Source organism: Bubalus kerabau, chromosome 8 (assembly GCF_029407905.1).
Source record: "Bubalus kerabau isolate K-KA32 ecotype Philippines breed swamp buffalo chromosome 8, PCC_UOA_SB_1v2, whole genome shotgun sequence".
Taxonomy (NCBI): domain Eukaryota; kingdom Metazoa; phylum Chordata; class Mammalia; order Artiodactyla; family Bovidae; genus Bubalus; species Bubalus kerabau.
This window is the reverse complement of record NC_073631.1, coordinates 53,246,564-53,267,942: the sequence shown is the minus strand read 5'-3', so window position 1 is coordinate 53,267,942 and position 21,379 is coordinate 53,246,564. Positions and strand designations below refer to the sequence as shown.

The following is a 21,379-nucleotide window of genomic DNA, read 5'->3' as shown; positions in this document are numbered from 1 at the left end:
ATATTTCAATTGAAAAGTTATATAGCCAAGGGTTGTGGCTGCCTTATGGGGCTGGGTTTAAGGAAGCAAAATTGATATTGAAATACAGAAATGTCAGCTCACATGTATATGGTCTCTTGTGCATTGGTTCCTCAAATCTGTACCAGTGTCTGAGCTTCTAGAACAGTGTTTCTCAAACTGTGGTCCATGTACCACCTGCATCAGAAGTACCTGAATTGGAATAAAAGTGCATGTTCTGGGTGGCACTCAACAGAGTGAATCAGAATCATGGAACGAAGGCTGAAAATGTGCATTTTTTGGTAGACTCCTAGTGATTCTTCTTCAGGTTGATTGTAAGTCTTGCTGCACTAGCACAGGAATGCCTACTAGAATAGTGTTCATGGTCTTATCCCCACCCCGAAGCCCCATCTGTCTTGTTGCATCCTGGGCGCTGCTGCTCTCCAGGTCATCACATTTCTCTATCAGAATCTCGGAATTAAAAAAAAAAAGTCTCACACCACAAGTCAAAGCTTCAGATTCTTCTTAGCTCCGTGACTGCAGACAGCAAGGAATTGCATAGTAAATGCACTGCCTTTAGCTTGCTCTACTGCATCAGCAACCACACTGTAACTATTTGCAGCTTTAGGAAAGCCTGAAGCATAAATATATTTTCGTTTATACTTTTCCAATGGTGTTAAGACTTTGTTTTGCCCTTTTGATTCCTTGATGAACTTTAATTTGAATTTTTGTGTATGGGTGTAAGGTAGCAATCTTAATGTGGAGATCCAATTTCTCCCCCAATTACTGACTAATGCATTATTATATCACTGTTTTTCTTTACACTTTGTGATAACTACTTTTCCATGTACTCACAGAACCCTTATGATCTCTCCCTCAGTTTCCATTCTCTGTCTCTGTTTATACAGGTCAATTTCTCTAAGGACACAGCTATAGGTAGAGACACTGTATGTACGAGAAACAAAGACACATGTAGGATAAGCAGTATGCTATACACAACCCAGGTGTGATTGAAGAAATCAGAGGAAATAAAAAATGCTTGAAGACAATGAAAACGGGAAAACACCATACAAAAAAAATCTGTGGTATACAGCAAAAGCTGTTGTAAGAGAGAAGTTTATAGTGATACAAGCCTACCCCAAGATACAAGAAAAACCTCAAACAAACAGCCTAATCTTACACCTAAAAGAACTAGGAAAAAGAACAAATAAAGCCAAAGGTAAATGAAAGAGAATAAAAATCAGAGTAAAGTAAAATAGAGACTAAAAAAATCATAGAAAAGATCAATATTCCAAGAGCTGGTTATTTGAAAAGACAAACAAATTGGTAAAACTTTAGCCAAACTCATCAGGAAAAAAAAAAGAGAGAGAGAACTCAAAGATATAAAATTAGACATGAAATTAGAAGAAGTTAACAAATGATACCACCAAAATACAAACGGCAATAACTCATTACTACAAATAATTACTCAATACATGGCAAGAAAATAGACTGCCTAGAAGAAATGGATGCATTCCTAGAAATGTTCTAAAAAGTACAAGTTCTCCAGCAAGAATATAAAAACAGGGGGAAAAAAGTCTCTTCAGCAAGTGGTGCTGGGAAAGTTGGACAGATGCACATAAATCAATGAAGTTAGAACACACTCTCACCCCATACCCAAAAATAAGCTCATAATGGCTTAAAGATTTAAACATAAAACTTGACACCATAACTTTCCTAGAAGAAAGCATAGGCAAGACATTCTCTGACATAACTCATACCAATGTTTTCTTAGGTCAGTCTCTGAAGGCAATAGAAATAAAAACAAAAATAAACAAATGGGACCTAGTCAAACTTACGAGCTTTTTCACATCAAAATAAACCATTAAAAAAAAGACGACCAATAGAATTGGAGAAACTATTTATAAATGATGTGACCAACAAGGGCTTAATTTCCAAAATATGTGAACAGATCATACAACAAAAACAAAAACAAACAACCCAGAGGCAAAGTGAGCTGAACACCTTAATAGACATTTCCTCAAAGAAGGCATACAGATGGCCACTAGGCACATGAAAAGATGCCCAACATCACTAACTATTAGAGAAATGCAAATCGAATCTACAACAAGGTGCAACTTCATGCCAGTCAGAATGGCTATCATTAAAATGTCTACAAATAACACATGCTGCAAAGGGTGTGAAGAAAAGGGAATCTTAATACACCATCAGTGGGAATGTAAATTGGTGCAACCACTATAGAAAACAGTATGGAGGTCTCTCAGAAAATTAAAAATAGAATTACCGTATGACCCAGCAACCCCACTCCAGGCCATATACCAGGACAGAACAGTCATTTGAATAGTGCCTGCACCCCTATGTTCATAGCAGCACTATCCACAACAACCAGAACATGGAAACAGCCTAAATATCCATTGACAGATGAATGGATGAGGAAGATGTGGTACATATCTATAATGGAATACTACTTAGCCATAAAAAGAACAAAACGCTGCAATTTGCAGCAACATGGATACAACTAGAGATTATCATATTGAGTGAAGTAAGTCAGAAAAAGAAAGACAAATACCATACGGTATTACTTATATGTGGAATCTAAAATATGACACAAATAAATCTATCTTTGAAACAGAAACAGACTCATAGACATAGAGATCAGATTTGTGGTTGCCAACAGGGAGGAAGAGGAGAACAGGGATGGACTAGGAATTTGGAGTTGGCTGCTGCTGCTGCTGCTAAGTCACTCCAGTCATGTCGGATTCTGTGCGACCCCATAGAGGGCAGCCCACCAGGCTCCCCCGTCCCTGGGATTCTCCAGGCAAGAACACTGGAGTGGGTTGCCATTTCCTTCTCCAATGCATCAAAGTGGAAAGGGAAAATGAAAGTGAAGTCGTTCAGTCGTGTCTGACTTTTCGCGCCCGTGGACTGCAGCCTACCAGGCTCCTCCGCCCATGGGATTTTCCAGGCAAGAGTACTGGAGTGGGTTGCCATTGCCTTCTCCATTGGAGTTGGCAGATGTAAACTATTACATTTTGAATGGATAAACAACAAGATCCTACTGTATTGCACAAGGAACTGCATCTAATATCCTAGGATGAATCATAATGGAAAACAATGTTGAAAAAAAAAAGAACATATATGTGTGTAAAACCGAGTCACTTTGCTATACAGCAGAGATTGGCACAAATTGTAAATCAACTATGCTTCAATTTAAAAAAAAAGAGAAAAAATTCTCCAAATTTCTCCTTCTTGAAAATTAAACATTAAGTAAAGGTGTCTCCTGTCCTCTTCCCATTCCAAGATTTTCTGCCCAAGGACTCAGTTAGTCCCCTACTCATAGCTCAGTCGGTAAAGAATCTGCCTGCAATGCAGGAGACTCAGGTTTGATTCCTAGATCAGGAAGATCCCCTGGAGAAGGAAATGGCAACCCACTGCAGTATTCTTGCTGGAGAATCGTACGGACACAGGAAACTTGTGTGCTACAGTCCAAGGAGTCCCAAGAGTTGGACCCAACTGAGTGACCTTCATTCATTGTTCTTTATAACTCACACTTTTAGATGCCTTTTAATACAAACCTAACTTTTATGGCATTTGATAGAGAGCTATTTTTTTTCCAACATATAATTAATAGTTCATAACTAATTTTAAGATAATCTATCATTTCCCTACAATTAAAAATGCCTTAATTATATTTTTATATTAACATATGCTTGGAGGATTTGTGTTTTATTCATGTCTCAGTATTCTTACTCCATTATCATGTTATGTCAGTAACTTTGCAATAAGGGTTAAGAGCTGCTATGCCAAATTAGTTATTAAAAATCATTATTTTAATAAAAAATTTTAAATTACTTCATATTTACTTTTTATATCAATTTAAAATAAATATAACTAGCTCAGCCCCAATCTTTACAACATGGAACAAAAAAATAAAATGTTACCTTAAGTCTCATTGGAATTAGTCTATTTATACACATGATTTTAAGAAGAGTTTGTATGTTTGTGACATTGAGCTTTTCCTTCATGAATATGATATGTCTCTCCATTTATAAAGGTTAATTTTATGCCCTTTAGTAAAACCTTATACTCTTTCTTCTTACTGTTCTTATATTTAATAAAACTTATTAATTGCATAACTCTTTAGTTACTCTTTTGCATTTTATTGCTTAAATCTTTTATGCATTTTGAAAAAAAAGTAATTCCTAAAGCTCTCAATAATTCTGCTCATGGTCTTGAAATAAGGAAAATCACAGAACAAGTTTTCAGAAAGGAACTGAGGGGACATCATTCATGACTACAATAGGTGCAAAGGGTATATGACAGCCCTAAGTACTAACAACTTAGAATTCTCAGTTTTTTCTGTGGACACTCTGTGGATTATGAGATCTTATTTCCCCAACCAGAGATTGAGCCCAGTAAATGCAGTAAAAGTGCAGAGTCCTAACCACTGTACTGCCAGGAAATTCCCATGAACTCTCAGTTAAAAAAAAAAAAATCTATCTAAATATAATTGGCATCTGATCTCTCATCCCCTCCCATTCTGTTGGGACTGTGAGCTGAGCGCCTGTGAATGGACAGTTGCCCAACATGATCTCCTCTTACTTGCATCCTTGGGGCAGAGGAACTGATTGCTCACGGGATTTACACCATGAACAAGTGCATCTGGAGTAGACATGGAGGCAGTAAAAGCCTGTCCTGTCTGGTCCTGGCAGATGGGCAGCTCATCTGTGCTCAGAGGAGTACTCAGCTGCTCCTGGCAATTTCTTTCCCCCTGCCCCAAGATGAGTGGCTTGAAATTACAGAATAGCCACGAAGAGACTTCTTTTGCCTATCAGAGAAATGGATATCGTTTTCAAGTTTTAGTTTAAAGAAAGTATTATTTCAACAGAGAGAGAATTCTGCAAATTTCTTCCTTTATCCTAGGAAAAATAATATTAAATAAGCCATCATAGGACTTATTTTCTCATTTTCCTTTACCTTGGTAAAGAATTGTGCTGCCCAATGAATGGAGAGCTTTGTTCACATTTCTGAAGTCCACGTGTGATGGCTGATGGGGTATTTGCATTTTCACTTACTGAAGGTTTTCCTCCTTTTAGCAATACATTCCCAAATCACTAAACAGCCCTGGTGTTTGTGAAAAGAGAATTGCCTTTCAACTGATGCAAACTCTGAGCAGTTTCAACAGAACTGAACACCTGGAAATAAAAAAAAAAGTCTTGATTCTTTGCATACCGTTCCTGGAAATTTAGAAACCCAGGTGGTTAACCAGCTGGTGCCAGTGATGTGTTCTTTTCCTGTTTTTATCCTTTTCATCTTCACCAATGTTTTCAGTGATTACTACTCCTTGGAAAGCAGATATTTGGGTCCATTTATCTGAGGAAAGTGGCTTCCCCAGTGGATCTCTGAGTCAGAAAGATTCCCTGGAGAAGGAAATGGCAACCCACTCCCGTATTCTTCCCTGGGAAATCCCAAGGCGGGCTACAGTCCAAGGGGTCGCAAAGGAGGCGGACACATCCTAGTGACTGAATAATAACAACAAATCTGAGGAAAACTTATAAAACATTGCATGCTGTGAAACCTATATCCAAGGACTTCCAAAAGAATTCAGATCAAACCGCCAGTATGAAGTTTTTTGACTTCTAGTCACTTTATAAAGGTAGAAAAAGGCTGGATTATTGCAGGAGGTTTTACCATTGTGATAGCTCAGGTTGGAAGAAGATATTTGGAGAAGGAGCTAACATCATAGTAACTCCTCCTGGTAAGTATCATTTTTCTATTCTTGCTGTATTCATAAAACACTGAGAGATGCTTTGTAGAAACAACCTGGGGTCGCCCTGATATGGCTGCCACATTCTTGGCCTCAGCATCTAAACAGTAGTTTTACAGCTATTGGTCACAGTATATGGAAACTAAATCACCTTGTAAATGGTTTATTCTTGTCCCTGCTTGTAAGCAGTTGAAATTTGTGTTCTAGAAAACACACAGAAAATAGACTCAGGCTAGATAGTAAAGTATTCTGAAGACCATATCTGCTTATTGCTTCGTTTATCTTTCTATATTCTAACATAAATAGCATATTATATCATCACATTGGTATAAGTTGTTAGTTCAAGTTCCTTTTCTTGTAGGCAGTCTATTAAGTGAGAAACACTTTTCTTACTATCTCTTCTCTATATTGTGAGATAAAATACTGTGCTCCTGAATCTCCTGCAAAACCAATATTCCTGATTTTCATCTCATCCCTAAGAGCAGTGGAAGGAAATTCTTACAGTAAATGATTATACAACATTGATAAATCTCACTTCTTATTACTCTAGCCTCTTAGAAGGAGGCTGAGATTATTTGAAATTTAAACTATCTCATCTCTTGTGAAATTGTCTGGACATGGACCAGTTTGTGAGCTCAATGAGCCATTTCAGCTCCAAAGTTCATGAAAGTGTCTTCATGGCTGGGCATTCTCCTTTGCTCTTTCATTCTCTCAGCAAATATTTATTGAGGACAGTTTCTGTGCTGGGAGCTGCAGACAGAGGGTGAACAAGAGACACAACAAGTCTAACACCAAACAGCTTCTATTCTAGTGGAAAAGCATTCTAGATTCTGGCTTAATTGAGACCTGTCTTCTATGGTCCATGGCTGCAGAAGTAGGACGTCTTGGATTGTTGAGCTTGGTGTAATAGTTATTGCTTATAAAAAAACGTATCTTTCGTTTGGTGGAAGATTTTGATGAAATGGCCTCAAACCATGCCATTAAAGAGAATTTTAATATTAGTTAATATTTACTGAAGGATAGACACCATGATTGGAGAAGGAAATGGCACCCCACTCCAGTACGCTTGGCCTGGAAAATCCCATGGATGGAGGAGCTTGGTAGGCTGCAGTCCATGGGGTCGCTAGGAGTTGGATACGACTGAGCGACTTCACTTTCACTTTACACTTTCATGCATTGGAGAAGGAAATGGCAGCCCACTCCAGTGTTCTTGCCTGGAGAATACCAGGGACAAGGGAGCCTGGTGGGCTGCCATCTATGGGGTCACACAGAGTCGGACACGACTGGAGTGACTTCGCAGCAGACACGTAGTTTCAATGCCTTATACTTTCTTCACCAGTAATCCTTTCATTTCCATTTTATAGATAAAGAAACTGAGGTTTAGAGAAGTTTAGTTACTTGCCTAAAGTCACATGACTAGCTACTGTGGCAAAATTTGGGATCCAGTAGAGACTTGTCAAAGTAAGAGGACTGGATCATTATGTGATATTTGAAACATTAAGTCATGTCTTTATATCCTGAATATTTACCCTTCTGTAGCCTGACCTGGATTCTGTAACTAACTATTAGTAATAGCTCATATTTTGTATTGCTGCTCACATGTGAAAGCAATGCTCTTGCTTTTAATCATAGCACTGAAATGACGTCTCTTTCCCTCACAAAGATCATGCATGTAAGTCACATGAATGTGCATTTATTAAACATTCAGAATATGTGTCACTTCTATCTCAATCTAAAAGAAGTGAATTAAAACCACAAAAAAAGAAAGCAAGAAAAAAAATGTAGTGGAATAAATACCCCATATTAACCGACTAAAATAAGCACACCAAATTTTCAAATATGTTTTCCCACCACAAAATTAAAAAAAAGAACTTCAATGTGGAAGTCTTTAGTAGGAAAATGAAGTAAAAAGGGGACATTGCCTTCAATATCCAGTTTATAAAATGGAGGAAATGGTCTTCAAACAAATATGTTTATGCTCCCAAAGCATCAATGCAATGGGCACCAAAATGTAATGTCATTCATGAAATGGTGACCCTCAGCTGATAAGATGAGGCAATCCAACTTAACAAAGGAGAATTTGAGTACCAGGCATCCTGCCACTTTTGTGGTCATTTGACATAAGGCCCATACCTGGAGCTGCAAGCTGAACTTTGGACATGAACTGGATAGATTTTTTGAAGCTGAAATTTCTGGTAAAATCTTGAGCTACCCATAGATTGTGATGTTGTTGGGGAAAAAGCCATTTGTTGTGGACAGCAGAAGTGAAGTTCCATATACTGGCTGCATACATTAGGCTTTAGCCAATGTTCCCTTTGATTTTGTTCACCCTGGAAATGCAGCAAATACGACAGAACAAATGACTGCCTATTAACTGGGTGTGTGAAAAGCTGTGATACAGGCTTGGAGAATCCCAGACATATCAAAACACAGAGGGATGCCAACAAGTCATCCGTTGCTATGGATCTACTTGTAAACCCCAGATACTGAATTCCCATCAGATAGGCAAGATTTGCTCCCATGATATTAAAATGTCATGTTGGACCACACAACTATCACAAATAAAAATACTACTAATAATATCAATGATAATGTAGTAATATTTACAATCTCTTACTTCTATATAATTATTATTCAAATGACTTTTCAGATCTTGTTTCATTTTGAGCTCACCAAAACACTAATAAGGATGGTCATTTGACTTAACAGTAGCACGGTCATTTTCAAATAAATAAGGTACCCAAGGTGTTAGTTTACTTGATTTGCTCAACCACAGAGCTTGTTAGGAGCGAAATGAACCAGGACCAGAAGCCTAGTGTCTTGAATTCCAAGTCATCATAGTTCTACTAGAATTTGAAGAAATCAGAGAAGCTAATTAGTCTAAAGTTTTTGATATGACTTGAATCACTGTGGAATAATTACATAAAAAACTTCAATGTTGGAGCAAAACTCATTGTCACAGGTAGGTATCAGAAGAATATAATTTTTTTTCAAGGTAATGGAAGGTAAGAAATAATTAAATAGGAATGATATTTCCCAAAAATGGGAATGTGGATGGGAATTAGATGTAGAGATTTAACCACAAATTCACATAGTAAAGGAGAGCATAGACAACACTGTACAAATATTATAAAAAATTTGGCTTCGTGTCTGTGTGGACTTCTATAAAGGGCTCATGTATAATGTACATAGTCATCATGTAAGTATTTGGCCCAGGGTTGAAGTTTGTCATTACAGGTAAGTTTTATGAGTTAACATGTCTCCTTTCCTGATGCTGAAGGGGTATTTCCAAAGAAAGTGGGCTTTGGAGTCAGGCTGACCTGGAACTTCCGATCCACCACTAACTACGTATGTGAACATGGACGTTATTCTCTGGACTCAGTCTCCTAATCTGTAAAATAGTATAACAGTATTATCCAGCAGGGGTTGTATGAGAATTAAATGAGACAGTGTGATGAAGTATTTAGCACGTTGTCTAATGCATCAGTATTCGTGTCTGGATAAGCCCGTGGACAGAGGAGCCAGGCGGGCTACAGTCCATGGGGTTGCAAAGAGTTGGACACGACGGAGCACTGTATGTTTTGTTGGCTAACACGTCATACGTGTTGGATAGGTGTTTATTCAAATGTAAAGGGAAAATTGCATCCAAGAGGCAGAGTGTTGGTAGTCAAACTATTGATGAATTGAAATTCTTCAGAGGATGCAGCTGTACTATTAACAAATGGAAGGTTATCTTATGGTTCCCTCACACACATAAATTGAATTGGAAGGTATCTGTCTCACTTTAGCAGACTTTGGTACATGGCAAGAAAAAATGAGATTAAAATATGTTTATTTTTTATATGTCCTATTGTTCTATGTGCTTTAAATCTTAATCCTTTAATTTAATTGATATCATTTTTAACAACAACATTTATTGGCTCTAAAATATATAACCAGTAAGCTTGGGCTTCATGCTCATACTTATCAGAAAAAAGTTTTAGTTTATAAAGAAAATGATCAAGAAGTGAAGCCAATTAAATATAGATAGAAATCTCATGAATTACAAATTCTTATTTAAGTGTGAAAGAGCTTCAATTATTTAGTTTGTAAAAGAAAAATGAGAGGGGGTAAAAAGAGGGAAGACCTAAATCACTATCAACAAAGTATATGGTTGGAGAAATATAGTGTCTTGCTTTTATAATGTGTAAAATACCACTTGTACTAAAAGCAAGATGTATAAAATTAAAATAGCACATTACAACCCAACTTTATTTACAACATGAGTGAAAAATCAACCCTGTCTGCTTACTGATTTAGAAGAAAAACCAGGAACTTTGCTGCACAGGCAGAAGTTCCCAAGAATTGTCTTTTCTTCTCAGATGAGAAGTCCAATTTCTCCCTTCTTAAGATATTTCCCCGTGAAGGACTCTCCAGTGGTCCAATGGCTAAGACTCCACCTTCCAATGCAGATGGCACAGGTTCGATCCCTTGTCAGGATATATACCTCATGCAGCTGGTGGAAAAAAAGAAAATAGTGGCAGTAAAGCAGTTCAGCAGCCTTAGGGGCCAAATTCATTATAGAGAAAACACCGAGAGCCAGAATATTGTGTATTATTCAGTTCACTTCAGTTCAGTTCAGTCGCTCAGTCATGTCCGACTTTTTGCGACCCCATGAATTGCAGCATGCCAGGCCTCCCTGTCCATCACCAACTCCCGGAGTTCACCCAGACTCCCGTCCATCGAGTCCATGATGCCATCCAGCCATCTCATTCTCTGTTGTCCCCTTTTCCTCCTGCCCCCAATCCCTCCCAGCATCACAGTCTTTTCCAATGAGTCAACTCTTCGCATGTGGTGGCCAAAGTATTGGAGTTTCAGCTTTAGCGTCATTCCTTCCAAAGAAATCCCAGGGCTGATCTCCTTCTCAAGATAAAACTTCAGATGAAATTCCAAAATAAAATGTGCTTTTGGTGAACATTTTCTGAATTTGGAAAAATTCTAAGTAGATTACTTGATAGGTTTAGTATAAGAGCCTTTCTGAAAATACATTTTTTTTACATGAAAGTATAGTTAGTTCACAACGTTGGGTTATTTTCAGGTGTACAGCAAAGTGATTCAGTTTTTTTGTGTATGTATTATTTTTCAGATTCTTTTCCATTAAAGGTTATTGCTGCTGCTGCTAAGTCGCTTCAGTCGTGTCCGACTCTGTGCAACAGAGACAGCAGCCCACCAGGCTCCCCTGTCCCTGGGATTATCCAGGCAAGAACACTGGAGTGGGTTGCCATTTCCTTCTCCGATGCATGAAAGTGAAAAATGAAAGTGAAGTCGCTCAGTCATGTCTGACTCTTAGCGACCCCACGGACTGCAGCCTACCAGGCTCCTCCGTCCATGGGATTCTCCAGGCAAGAGTACTGGAGTGGGGTGCCATTGCCTTCTCCGATTAAAGGTTATTACAAGATATTTAATATACTTCTCTGTTCTACATCGTAGGTTCTTATTGTTTATCTATTTTATATAAAGTAGTGTGTATCTGCTAATCCCAAATTAGGAGTTTGGGATTAATAATACATTTTTAATAGAAGTTTTGGAAATACCATTATACAATCAAGGCACTATAAATAACATGCTGCTCTACTCCAAAATCTAGAGTGGTTCAGGTATAAAATTGAGAGGTCATATAAAATTAGAAATAAAGAGAATTTCATCCCTTCAGAATTGGGCATGGGATCCACATCTGGAGCTCAAAGTTCAACTTCACAGTATACATGTCAAGTACACATGGGTGTTGATTCCCATTCTCAAAAGTAACTATATTGCTTTGTAAAACCAATAAATTTTCTCTGGGTATTTATTTTTATGGTTCATTCCAGAATCAGTTAAATGAAGAGTGAGAGTCCACAGAGTTGCAGAATATGAGAATGTGTTATTTGGACAAAGAGAGCATAAATTGCAAAACACAGGATGGGAAAGGGAAGTAGTTTAGAAGCTAGCAAAGATTTTCACCAATACAGATACCATCGGTTACCCATTGCCCCCGCCACCCCTATTCCCACCACCCACCCATCCACTTCAAAACAGGCTCCAGTATTATAGAACAAAAGAGATTTTTGAAAAGATAACTGGGGACTTCCCTGGCAGTCCAGTGATTGGGACTCCACATTTCCACTGTAGGAAGCATGGATTCAATCAATAAACATGTTCATGAATGTTGGAAGTCTTGATGTGGGGTATTTATATGGGATATTTAAAAGTCATAATCCCATGGACAGAGGAGACTGGCAGGCTATAGTCATTAGGTCATTAAAAGTCAGACACGACTGAAGCAACTTGGCACACACACAAGATGCACCCCATCTCTACATATGGATAAAAAGTGAAGGTCAAGTTATAATCCAGCTCTGCTACTTAACAGCTGTGACTTTGGGCAAGTTCCATGAAGTCTTGAACTTCTCTGGCCTTTAAAAATAGAACAGTACTAAGCACCTAACAGGAGAAGGCAATGGCACCCCACTCCAGTATTCTTGCCTGGAAAATCCCATGGACAGAGGAGCCTGGTAGGCTGCAGTCCATGGGGTCGCTGAGAGTCGGACACGACTGAGCGACTTCACTTTCATTTTCACTTTCATGCATTGGAGAAGAAGATGGCAACCCACTCCAGTGTTCTTGCCTGGAGATTCCCAGGGACGGGGGAGCCTGGTGGACTGTCATCTCTGGGGTCGCACAGAGTCGGACATGACTGAAGTGACTTAGCAGCAAGCACCTAACAACGTACTGTGGATGAAAGGCCATAGTGAGCAGTAGCCTTTTGTTCCTTTAACTACTCACTAGGTTTTCCAAGCCACAACATGTTGGTGTTTCTTTAACCATTCTTTTTAATTACTATTCCATATTGCCCTACAGAGAGAAACCTCGAGGCAGACACTTCCCCCAAGCCCACTGTTTTTCTTCCTTCATTTGCTGAAATCAACCATGATAATGCTGGAACATATCTTTGTCTCCTGGAGAAGTTTTTCCCTGATGTTATTACAGTTTCTTGGAGAGCAAAAAATGACAGAAGAGCTCTGCCATCCCAGCAGGGAAATACCATGAAGACCAAGGACACATACATGAAGTTCAGCTGGCTGACTGTGACCGAAAACTCTATGGATAAACAACATGTATGTGTTGTCAAACACAAGAAAAATATAGGAGGAATTGATCAAGAGATTATTTTTCCTTCAATAAAAGAAGGTAAGTGAATATAAATATAAATATAACCTCCCCAAATACTGTTTTTCAAAGGCAATACCCACCTTTCCGGCTAAGTGTTAATGAAAAACAAACAAATATGTCTTGATAAAATGATGTTTCATTTAATGGTAGCTATCTCCCCATACGATTAAAATAGGATAGACTTTGAAACATAGAAAAGAAAAAAATTTACTTCTCTCACCCTCAGTTTCATCTTCCAAAATATTAAGATCATATGATGTTTAAGTGTTAGAGTTGTTGTATGGATTAAATGAAACAACATATGTGAAAGCATCGAGCAACTTAGCACACAACAGATCTTCACTGTTGGGGATCTTGGTTGGTTAGGAAATAACAACACTTATACATCTTTCAGGAATGTCCTTCAGCAGGCAAAGTCATTCTCAATTCAGTTCTCCTTTACAATTCCAAAGCAATGAGTTATTAAATGACAAAATGGTGTTAGTATAAGGGAGCCAAATTGCAGCTCAGCAAAAAGAATAATTTGACCAGGTGGTTTTTTAAGGGCTTAGGTTTTTGAAATTTGTATTTTACATACCACTATAAGATAAAATTAGTAATCAAAGATTGGGTGATGCTAAAGTGTACAAACTTACTCCCATTCTACATAATGAATGCATTTCTTGCTATTAGAAAAGGTCTTTCAAGATATTTTTATTGCAGCCCTAGCACATGCCAGGTCTGGAGGGATGTACGGATGGACACACTGGGGTGAATTACTGCCCAAGGAGGATGCATTACTGTCAAGAGAATATACACTTTCCTTGATGACTTAGGGTCACCTGTGATCCAGGCATGACATCTCAAAGCAGCCCCTGTGAGCAGATGCTGGACATGTCCATGCAGTGTGGGCAGAGAGCTGGGATGTGCCTTGGCCCTGGCAGTGGTCCTGTAACTCACTGGACTCAGGATTTAATGTCCTGCATGTTCACCTAACAGACCAAAGGCTCCAAAGCGCCCATCAGAAGGAATCATTTTGTGCTTTTCCCTGTGGCTAGGAAACCTTTTTCGGAGAAGGCAATGGCACCCCACTCCAGTATTCCTGCCTGGAAAATCCCATGGATGGAGGAGCCTGATAGGCTGCAGTCCGTGGGGTGGCGAAGAGTCGGATACGACTGAGCGACTTCACTTTCACTTTTCACTTTCATGCATTGGAGAAGGAAATGGCAACCCACTCCAGTGTTCTTGCCTGGAGAATCCCAGGGACGGGGGAGCCTGGTGGGCTGCCGTCCATGGGGTCGCACAGAGTCGGACACGACTGAAGCGACTTCGCAGCAGCAGCAGCAGCAGCAGCAGGAAACCTTTTTAAAGTCGTGGGAACCAAGCACATAGAATGTGCATAGATGTTTGCTATGCCCCAGTCCGAATTTCTGAAGTAAGTCTTTATCTTCTCTGATTCTTAGTTTATCCAATGATCACATCAGGTTTGAACACTTGTCTTGGTTTTGCAAGTGTTCTTTGCTGAACTGCAAGCAGCCTGGGGCTGCAATAAAGAACAAATGAAATAACATGAGAGAAAACACTTGCTTTCCAGAATATGACATGGCTGTACCTATTCATATATTCATCATATACATTTATATCCTCTTCTAAAACTAATTAAAAATAAAATTACAAAAGTAGCTCTAAATTTTAATTTTTATTCTAATAGAAAAGAAGCAAATTTGCAGTTTAATGTAATCGTGGCTTTAAGAGTCCTACTTAAGGACACTAAAAGTACTAGGTTTTAATTTTTCTTGTAATGAGAAAAAAATAAGTATATAAGTTTCATTGTGACGGTTACCATATTAGAGAGATATTCCAGTTCATAATGTGTTTTACCTGAACACAATTCTGAAACAAATGCATTCCAAGGGTTTCTAATGGCTGTAAAGCTAATGATGGCATTTTGGTTAATGTTATTCTATAGCAAACTTCCAATGCTGTTTCTTAAAATTATTTTGTTTTTGATAAAAGCTAAGAATATAACATGAAGTACATATTAATGAAATGATTTTACAGAGAAATAAATCTAATCTGGTCCTAGTTATTGACCAACCTTCACTGAGAAAGAGAACTTAAACACATAGAGTTGATTATAAAACTTTATTACTTTATTGTTTCTGCTTCAACCAATGCATGTTAATAAGAGATTTGTTTATCTTTTAGTGAATAAACCCATTGTAAAGGAATATATGTATATTACACATACATATATATTGCAATATACTGCTGCTGCTGCTGCTAAGTCGCTTCAGTCGTGTCCGACTCTGTGCAACCCCATAGACGGCAGCCCACCAGGCTCCCCTGTCCCTGGGATTCTCCAGGCAAGAATACTGGAGTGGGTTGCCATTTCCTTCTCCAATGCATGAAGGTGAAAAGTGAAAGTGAAGTAGCTCAGTCGTGTCCGACTCTGAGCGACCCCATGGACTGCAGCCTACTGGGCTCCTCCATCCACGGGATTTTCCAGGCAGGAGTACTGGAGTGGGGTGCCATCGCCTTCTCTGATTGCAATATACACTCACGTATAAACATATGTGCATGCGTGCAAAGCCGCTTCAGTCGTGTCCAAATCTTTGCAACCCCATGGACTGTAGACCACCGGGCTTCTCTGTCCATGGGATTCTCCAGGCAAGACTATCAGAATGGGTTGCTGTGCCCTCCTCCAGGGGATCTTCTTGATCCAGGCACCAAACCTGTGTCTCCTGTGACTACTGCCCTGCAGGTGGATTCTTTACTGCTGAAACATACTCACAGTATCAAATAATGGGCACAGATGATTCATTAATACTTGTTCTCATTTCTTGTAGTTGTCACCTCACTTGTCCCTACGACTGAGCCTCCTACTACTGAGCCTCCTACTACTGAGCCTCCAAATGATTGTTTGACCGATGAAAGCAGTAAGTTTTTGTACAGATTTATCTTTATGTCATGTTTTAGTCTTTCTTTCTTCCTGTTGAACTTCTCTGTTTTAAAGTGGAAAAGACCAAATATCTGAAATTGTGGGGCTCATCATTGTTATAGTTTTACTGATCATCTCTACTGTCATCTGTCAATAGATTATATACATATGTGTATGTATATATACACAGATACCATATTATACATACATATGCACTCACTGTAAAATAATGAGTGTGGACAATTGATTAATACTTGCTTCCTTTGCTTTTATAAGTTACAGATACTGGTTCTAAAAAAGCTTGTCTGAAAGATGGAAGTGGTAAGTTTTGCTTATGTTTGCCTTTAAGACATCCTATAGCACTTTTTTCTTTCCTGATCAATTACCTTTCTTAAAAAAATGTTATTTATTTATTTTTAAATGTAACAAAGATGAATATTTTGAATGATGCAATTCAAACAACAAGTACAATTCAAAAAAAATGATACCAAAAAGAGGTACAAAGGTATTTCTTTGTGAATTCACAAAGAAATAGACATCATAAACAGTTAGACACCTAACAACAAAGAAACAAAGATACCTTAAGCAAAAATCAGAAGAAATATATGGGAAAATAAAAAAACATATAATCATAATGAGACATATTAACATTTCTCTGAGAATATTTTATCAAGTGCAGAAAAAATAAAAATGGGAGCATCTTGAATGATGTCATTAATAATTTAAATATAATAGATTTCTATTTATATTAATTTATCTTAATCTTATATACTATACAAATATATTTAACATTTTATATCTCATACATTGTTATTAGATATGCATAGGCCATTTAGAAAAACTGACAAAGATAAACATTTAGTTCAGTTCAGTTGCTCAGTCATGTCCGACTTTTTATGACCCCATGAATCGCAGCATGCCAGGCCTCCCTGTCCATCACCAACTCCCGGAGTTCACTGAGACTCACGTCCATCTAGTCAGTGATGCCATCCAGCCATCTCATCCTCTGTCGTCCCCTTCTCCTCCTGCCCCCAATCCTTCCCAGCATCAGAGTCTTTTCCAATGAGTCAACTCTTCGCATCAGGTGGCCAAAGTACTGGAGTTTCAGCTTCAGCATCATTCCCTCCAAAGAAATCCCAGGGCCGATCTCCTTCAGAATGGACTGGTTGGATCTCCTTGCGGTCCAAGGGACTCTCAAGAGTCTTCTCCAACACCACAGTTCAAAAGCATCAATTCTTCGGCACTCAGCCTTCTTCACAGTCCAACTCTCACATCCATACATGACCACTAGAAAAACCATAGCCTTGACTAGACGAACCTTTGTTGGCAAAGTAATGTCTCTGCTTTTGAATATGCTATCTAGATTGATCATAACTTTCCTTCCAAAGAGTAGGTGTCTTTTAATTTCATGGCTGCAGTCACCATCTGCAGTGATTTTGGAGCCCAGAAAAATAAAGTCTGACACTGTTTCCACTGTTTCCCCATCTATTTCCCATGAAGTGATGGGACCGGATGCCATGATCTTTGTTTTCTGAATGTTGAGCTTTAAGCCAACTTTTTCACTAAACATTACCAAATTTCTAAAAATTGAATTTTTTTGTCACTCACTTATACACATATATTACTTTTGAAATTATATTCTGTTATAGGTTATTACAAGATAGTGACTATAGCTCCTTGTGCTAAATAGTAAACATTTGTTTCTTGTTGCATATCTATTTTTTTTTAAATTAGAAATCTAGCATCTTATTCAAACTAAGTCAAACAAATGAAATCAAAATGTCATAATTCAGATTGGCTGGGCAGATGAAAACATGTGCATGTATGCACTCCCATTTCCAATGTCACTCTGCTTGACCCCCCAAACTGTATGTAATTGTTTTATATGTTAGGTTAATCATGTTCCCATTATGGCTTGCTATTGTAATTCTCTTTTATTTTTTGTTTGGCTATTGATTGTGAAAACTGATAAGCATCTTTCACTATTGTGATCATGAAATGGCAACCCACTCCAGTGTTCTTGCCTGGAAAATCCTATGGACAGAGGAACATGGCAGGCTATACAGTCCATGGGGTCACAAAGAGTCAGACACGACTGAGTGACTAACACTAACATTAACTATTACTCACTTAATACCATTGAATCATGACTGGTCAACAGAAAAATAATAGAATTCTATATCACCAAAACTACCATTTAATAGAAAAACCTGTAAACACTTTTTAAAATCCAGATGTGTATTAGAATTAACTTGGAATTTTTTGAAAAATACAAATGCCCAGGTATTGCTTTTTTTTGGCCAGAGCTCCAGATATGTTTCTAATAAGCAACCATGTTTAAAAGCAACTGGACTACATGAGGATCTTTTACTTTTATCTAGTTTGTTTCACTTTTTGTATTTCATATTCAGTGCTCCCATTTCATTTAGTTTATGTTTTCCAATTTCTCCATCTCTTTTTTTTGATGTTCTTTATCAAGCCTGTATCAAGCATAGTAGAAAAGTTATTGTATAAATATATATAAATAATATGTATAATATATATATTTTAGAAAGCATGAGTCAGACACAACTAAGCGACTTCACTTCCACTTTTCATTTTCATGCATTGGAGAAGGAAATGGCAACCCACTCCAGTGTTCTTGCCTGGAGAATCCCAGGGACGGGAGAGCCTGGTGGGCTGCTGTCTCTGGGGTCGCACAGAGTCGGACATGACTGAAGCGACTTAACAACAGCAGCAGAAAGCATGAATTTTTACCTATCAATTACCTCTTGAACTTCCTTGGTTAATGTTAAGAAAAAGTCAATTATTCCTGAAAATGTGGTGTTCATACATTTAATCAGAGTATCTCTCCTGTCTGTGTTAGCAGATCTTCTATTATATATACATGCATATTAATGCACACATAGTTAATCACATTTGTGCCACTGTCTAATAATATATATGAATGACTGACAATACAATTGATTAATACCTGCTCTCCTTTCTTCTAGATACTAATTCTACAAAGGCATGTCTGGAAGGTGAAAGCAGTAAGTGTTGTCTTTGTTTGCCTTTGTGTCATGTTACAGCACTTTTTTCCCTCTGGATAAACTTGACTTTTGGACTTCCTTGATATAAGGTAGAAAAAACAAAATGTCTGGATATTGCAGAATAGACTGCATATTTTAAGTAAATCCATCATTCCCGAAGAGTCATCTTAACACATTAAATGCTGGTTTTGGTGTAAGATGACTCTAAATGAGAGGATGAACTGATGGGCTCCTAATTATTTCAACAGTGGGCTTTACCCAGTGTAGATTTTTTTTACCCAGTGTGTAGATTTTGTTTGTAATAATTGCAGAAACTTGATATCAAGTTGCTTCTAGATTGTTTTTGAGTTTTAGCCCTTGCTGGTAACTAATACATGAACTGACACTTGCTGAGAGCTTGATATACATAAGGTGTTGTGCTGTATCTTATGTGCATATTTTTTTTCTTCATCATAACACTCCTATGAGGTGGTGTAGCATTTTCCCATAAGTTTTCAATGAGGGCCACTAGCCAAAATTACTTAAATCCCCTGTACGAAGCTCCAAAGCTAGATATGAGGACTCAACAAAGGCCATCTGAATCCATGGTTCAGACACTTACTCAGTTCTCTATTCCATCTTTAAGATATAGAGCAAGAATCTTAAGACCGAGACCCTGAGACAGGGTGGACCCATGGGCAGGATTTAAGTACGTGAATTTCCAACTATCACAGACAGCACTTTAACCCCAGTTCTTTTATTATTAGTTGCACGAAGGTGGGTACATTACTTCTATTTCTGCGCAATAGTGCCCTCTTCTGCCAACTGGGAACAATTGCACCCAACTCAGTTATTACAGAGATAAGGTCACCTATGTGGAATGTCTCCCACAGGGTATCCATTTAGCTGGCACAGGATCAGTACTAGTTGGTGACCCCTTCTCCCTACATGAAGGTTCTCAGTGAATTTAGAAGCACTGGCAATGGTCCTGCTGATCCCTCCTCCGTTCCCAGGGTGTCAGGGGGCCTGGAACTCAGCCAACATCTGACCTGACTCATGGCCATGAGTGATGAGCATGTCCCTCCTCCTGAGATCCTTTCCACATCACATACTAGTGATTCTGGAGTTCTGACTCCATGAAGGTAAAGCATAGAAAAGGGAAACATACAGGAAGAAACTCAGCCTTGTAGTCCATTGAGTAGCAAGTCAGGCCCAGTATCATTGTTAATTGCTTCTTGACATCATGTACTTCTTGCAAAACTTCAAAGGAGAGTAAGTGCAATTATCCTAGAACATCACGGGCATGAGGTTAGATATCTAAGAAAGACAGGTGACTGAGGCATGAGCTCCTAAGGTTTCGGGGATTTTGGACTAACCACTCTCTTCCATTTTGTACCAAGTTCTCTTTCCTAAAGCCTTCCCCCCACCTCACTGTGTCACAACCACATTTCCCTGGTTTATCCCCTTCATAGGAATCTCACTGGTGCACAACATGTAATGGCTCAGATGCTTCCACATCAGCAGTTCAACTTGCTGTTTATGCTTAACTTTGATGTCTGGGATATTTATTGCACACAGAAATGCAGGACTACAGAGCAGCTAAGAATACCTTCTTCAGATTCAGGTTGCTGGGATTGAAATGTGATTTCTGGTGCTTTCTAAATGTGTGACACCAAGCAAACTATTTCTCTCTGTCCTCAGTTTACTGGTAAAAGGGGGTTGAAAATGATAATCTCATAGGTTATTTGAAAACTTAACTAAGATTAGAGTCTTGCATGCAAAGCTCTCAGAATAAGTGTTTGACGTTTGGTTAGGGGTTAAGAAACGTCACCTGTTATTGTTACTCAGAGATGTGATGGGGCAAAAAATGCAAAATGCTATTTATCATAGATATTTTTCCCATTTGGACTCATTCTTTAAAAACACAACCTTGCTTTTTAATATTTGGGAAGGTTCTGTTGAATTTAGTTGAGGTTGTTGATTGACTGGAATTGTCAACTAGATTCTGAATTGTTCTGGTGGTGGTGGTGCTCATGGTGGTTGCATCTGTTTTCTTTGGGTTTGGGGTGCAGGGGTGCCACTTCTTTGCAGATCACCAGAAATAAATCATTGTGACCACTTCCGTGAGTATATGCTCTCCTCTCCAAAGAACACTTGAAACTAACCAAAATGACTTCTCCTAGGTACCCTGCAGCTGCAGCTCATGAACACCTCCGCCTATTACACCTACCTCTTACTCCTGCTCCTGAGCACAGTCTACTTTGTTGTCATCGTTTCCTGTGTGTTTAGGAGAACAGGCGTCTGCTGTGACGGGAAGATCTCGTAATGGGGGGGCTACCGAGAGGTCAACTTTTCTTCATCATCTACAGTCCCAGAAATCCTCTGCTTGCTTTTTGGTTTGGGTTATCTCAGTTCAGATGTGTATTTATCTATGATGTCATAATTGTCCCACCCCCAAGTCCTTTCAACTCCTGAGCGCACACTGTGGGCAGC

General features: G+C 38.6%; 1 gene segment (V, D, J or C); it reads left to right on the top strand.

Annotated features, from left to right (window-relative positions):
• LOC129658550 (T cell receptor gamma constant 2-like) overlaps positions 1-21,379 on the top strand; it is a 32,730-nt gene extending 11,351 nt beyond the window's left edge. The window contains 5 exon segments of the C gene segment in view: positions 12,644-12,973; positions 15,784-15,873; positions 16,152-16,196; positions 18,869-18,907; positions 21,070-21,379. Of these exon segments, the coding sequence occupies positions 12,644-12,973; positions 15,784-15,873; positions 16,152-16,196; positions 18,869-18,907; positions 21,070-21,212 (647 nt within the window).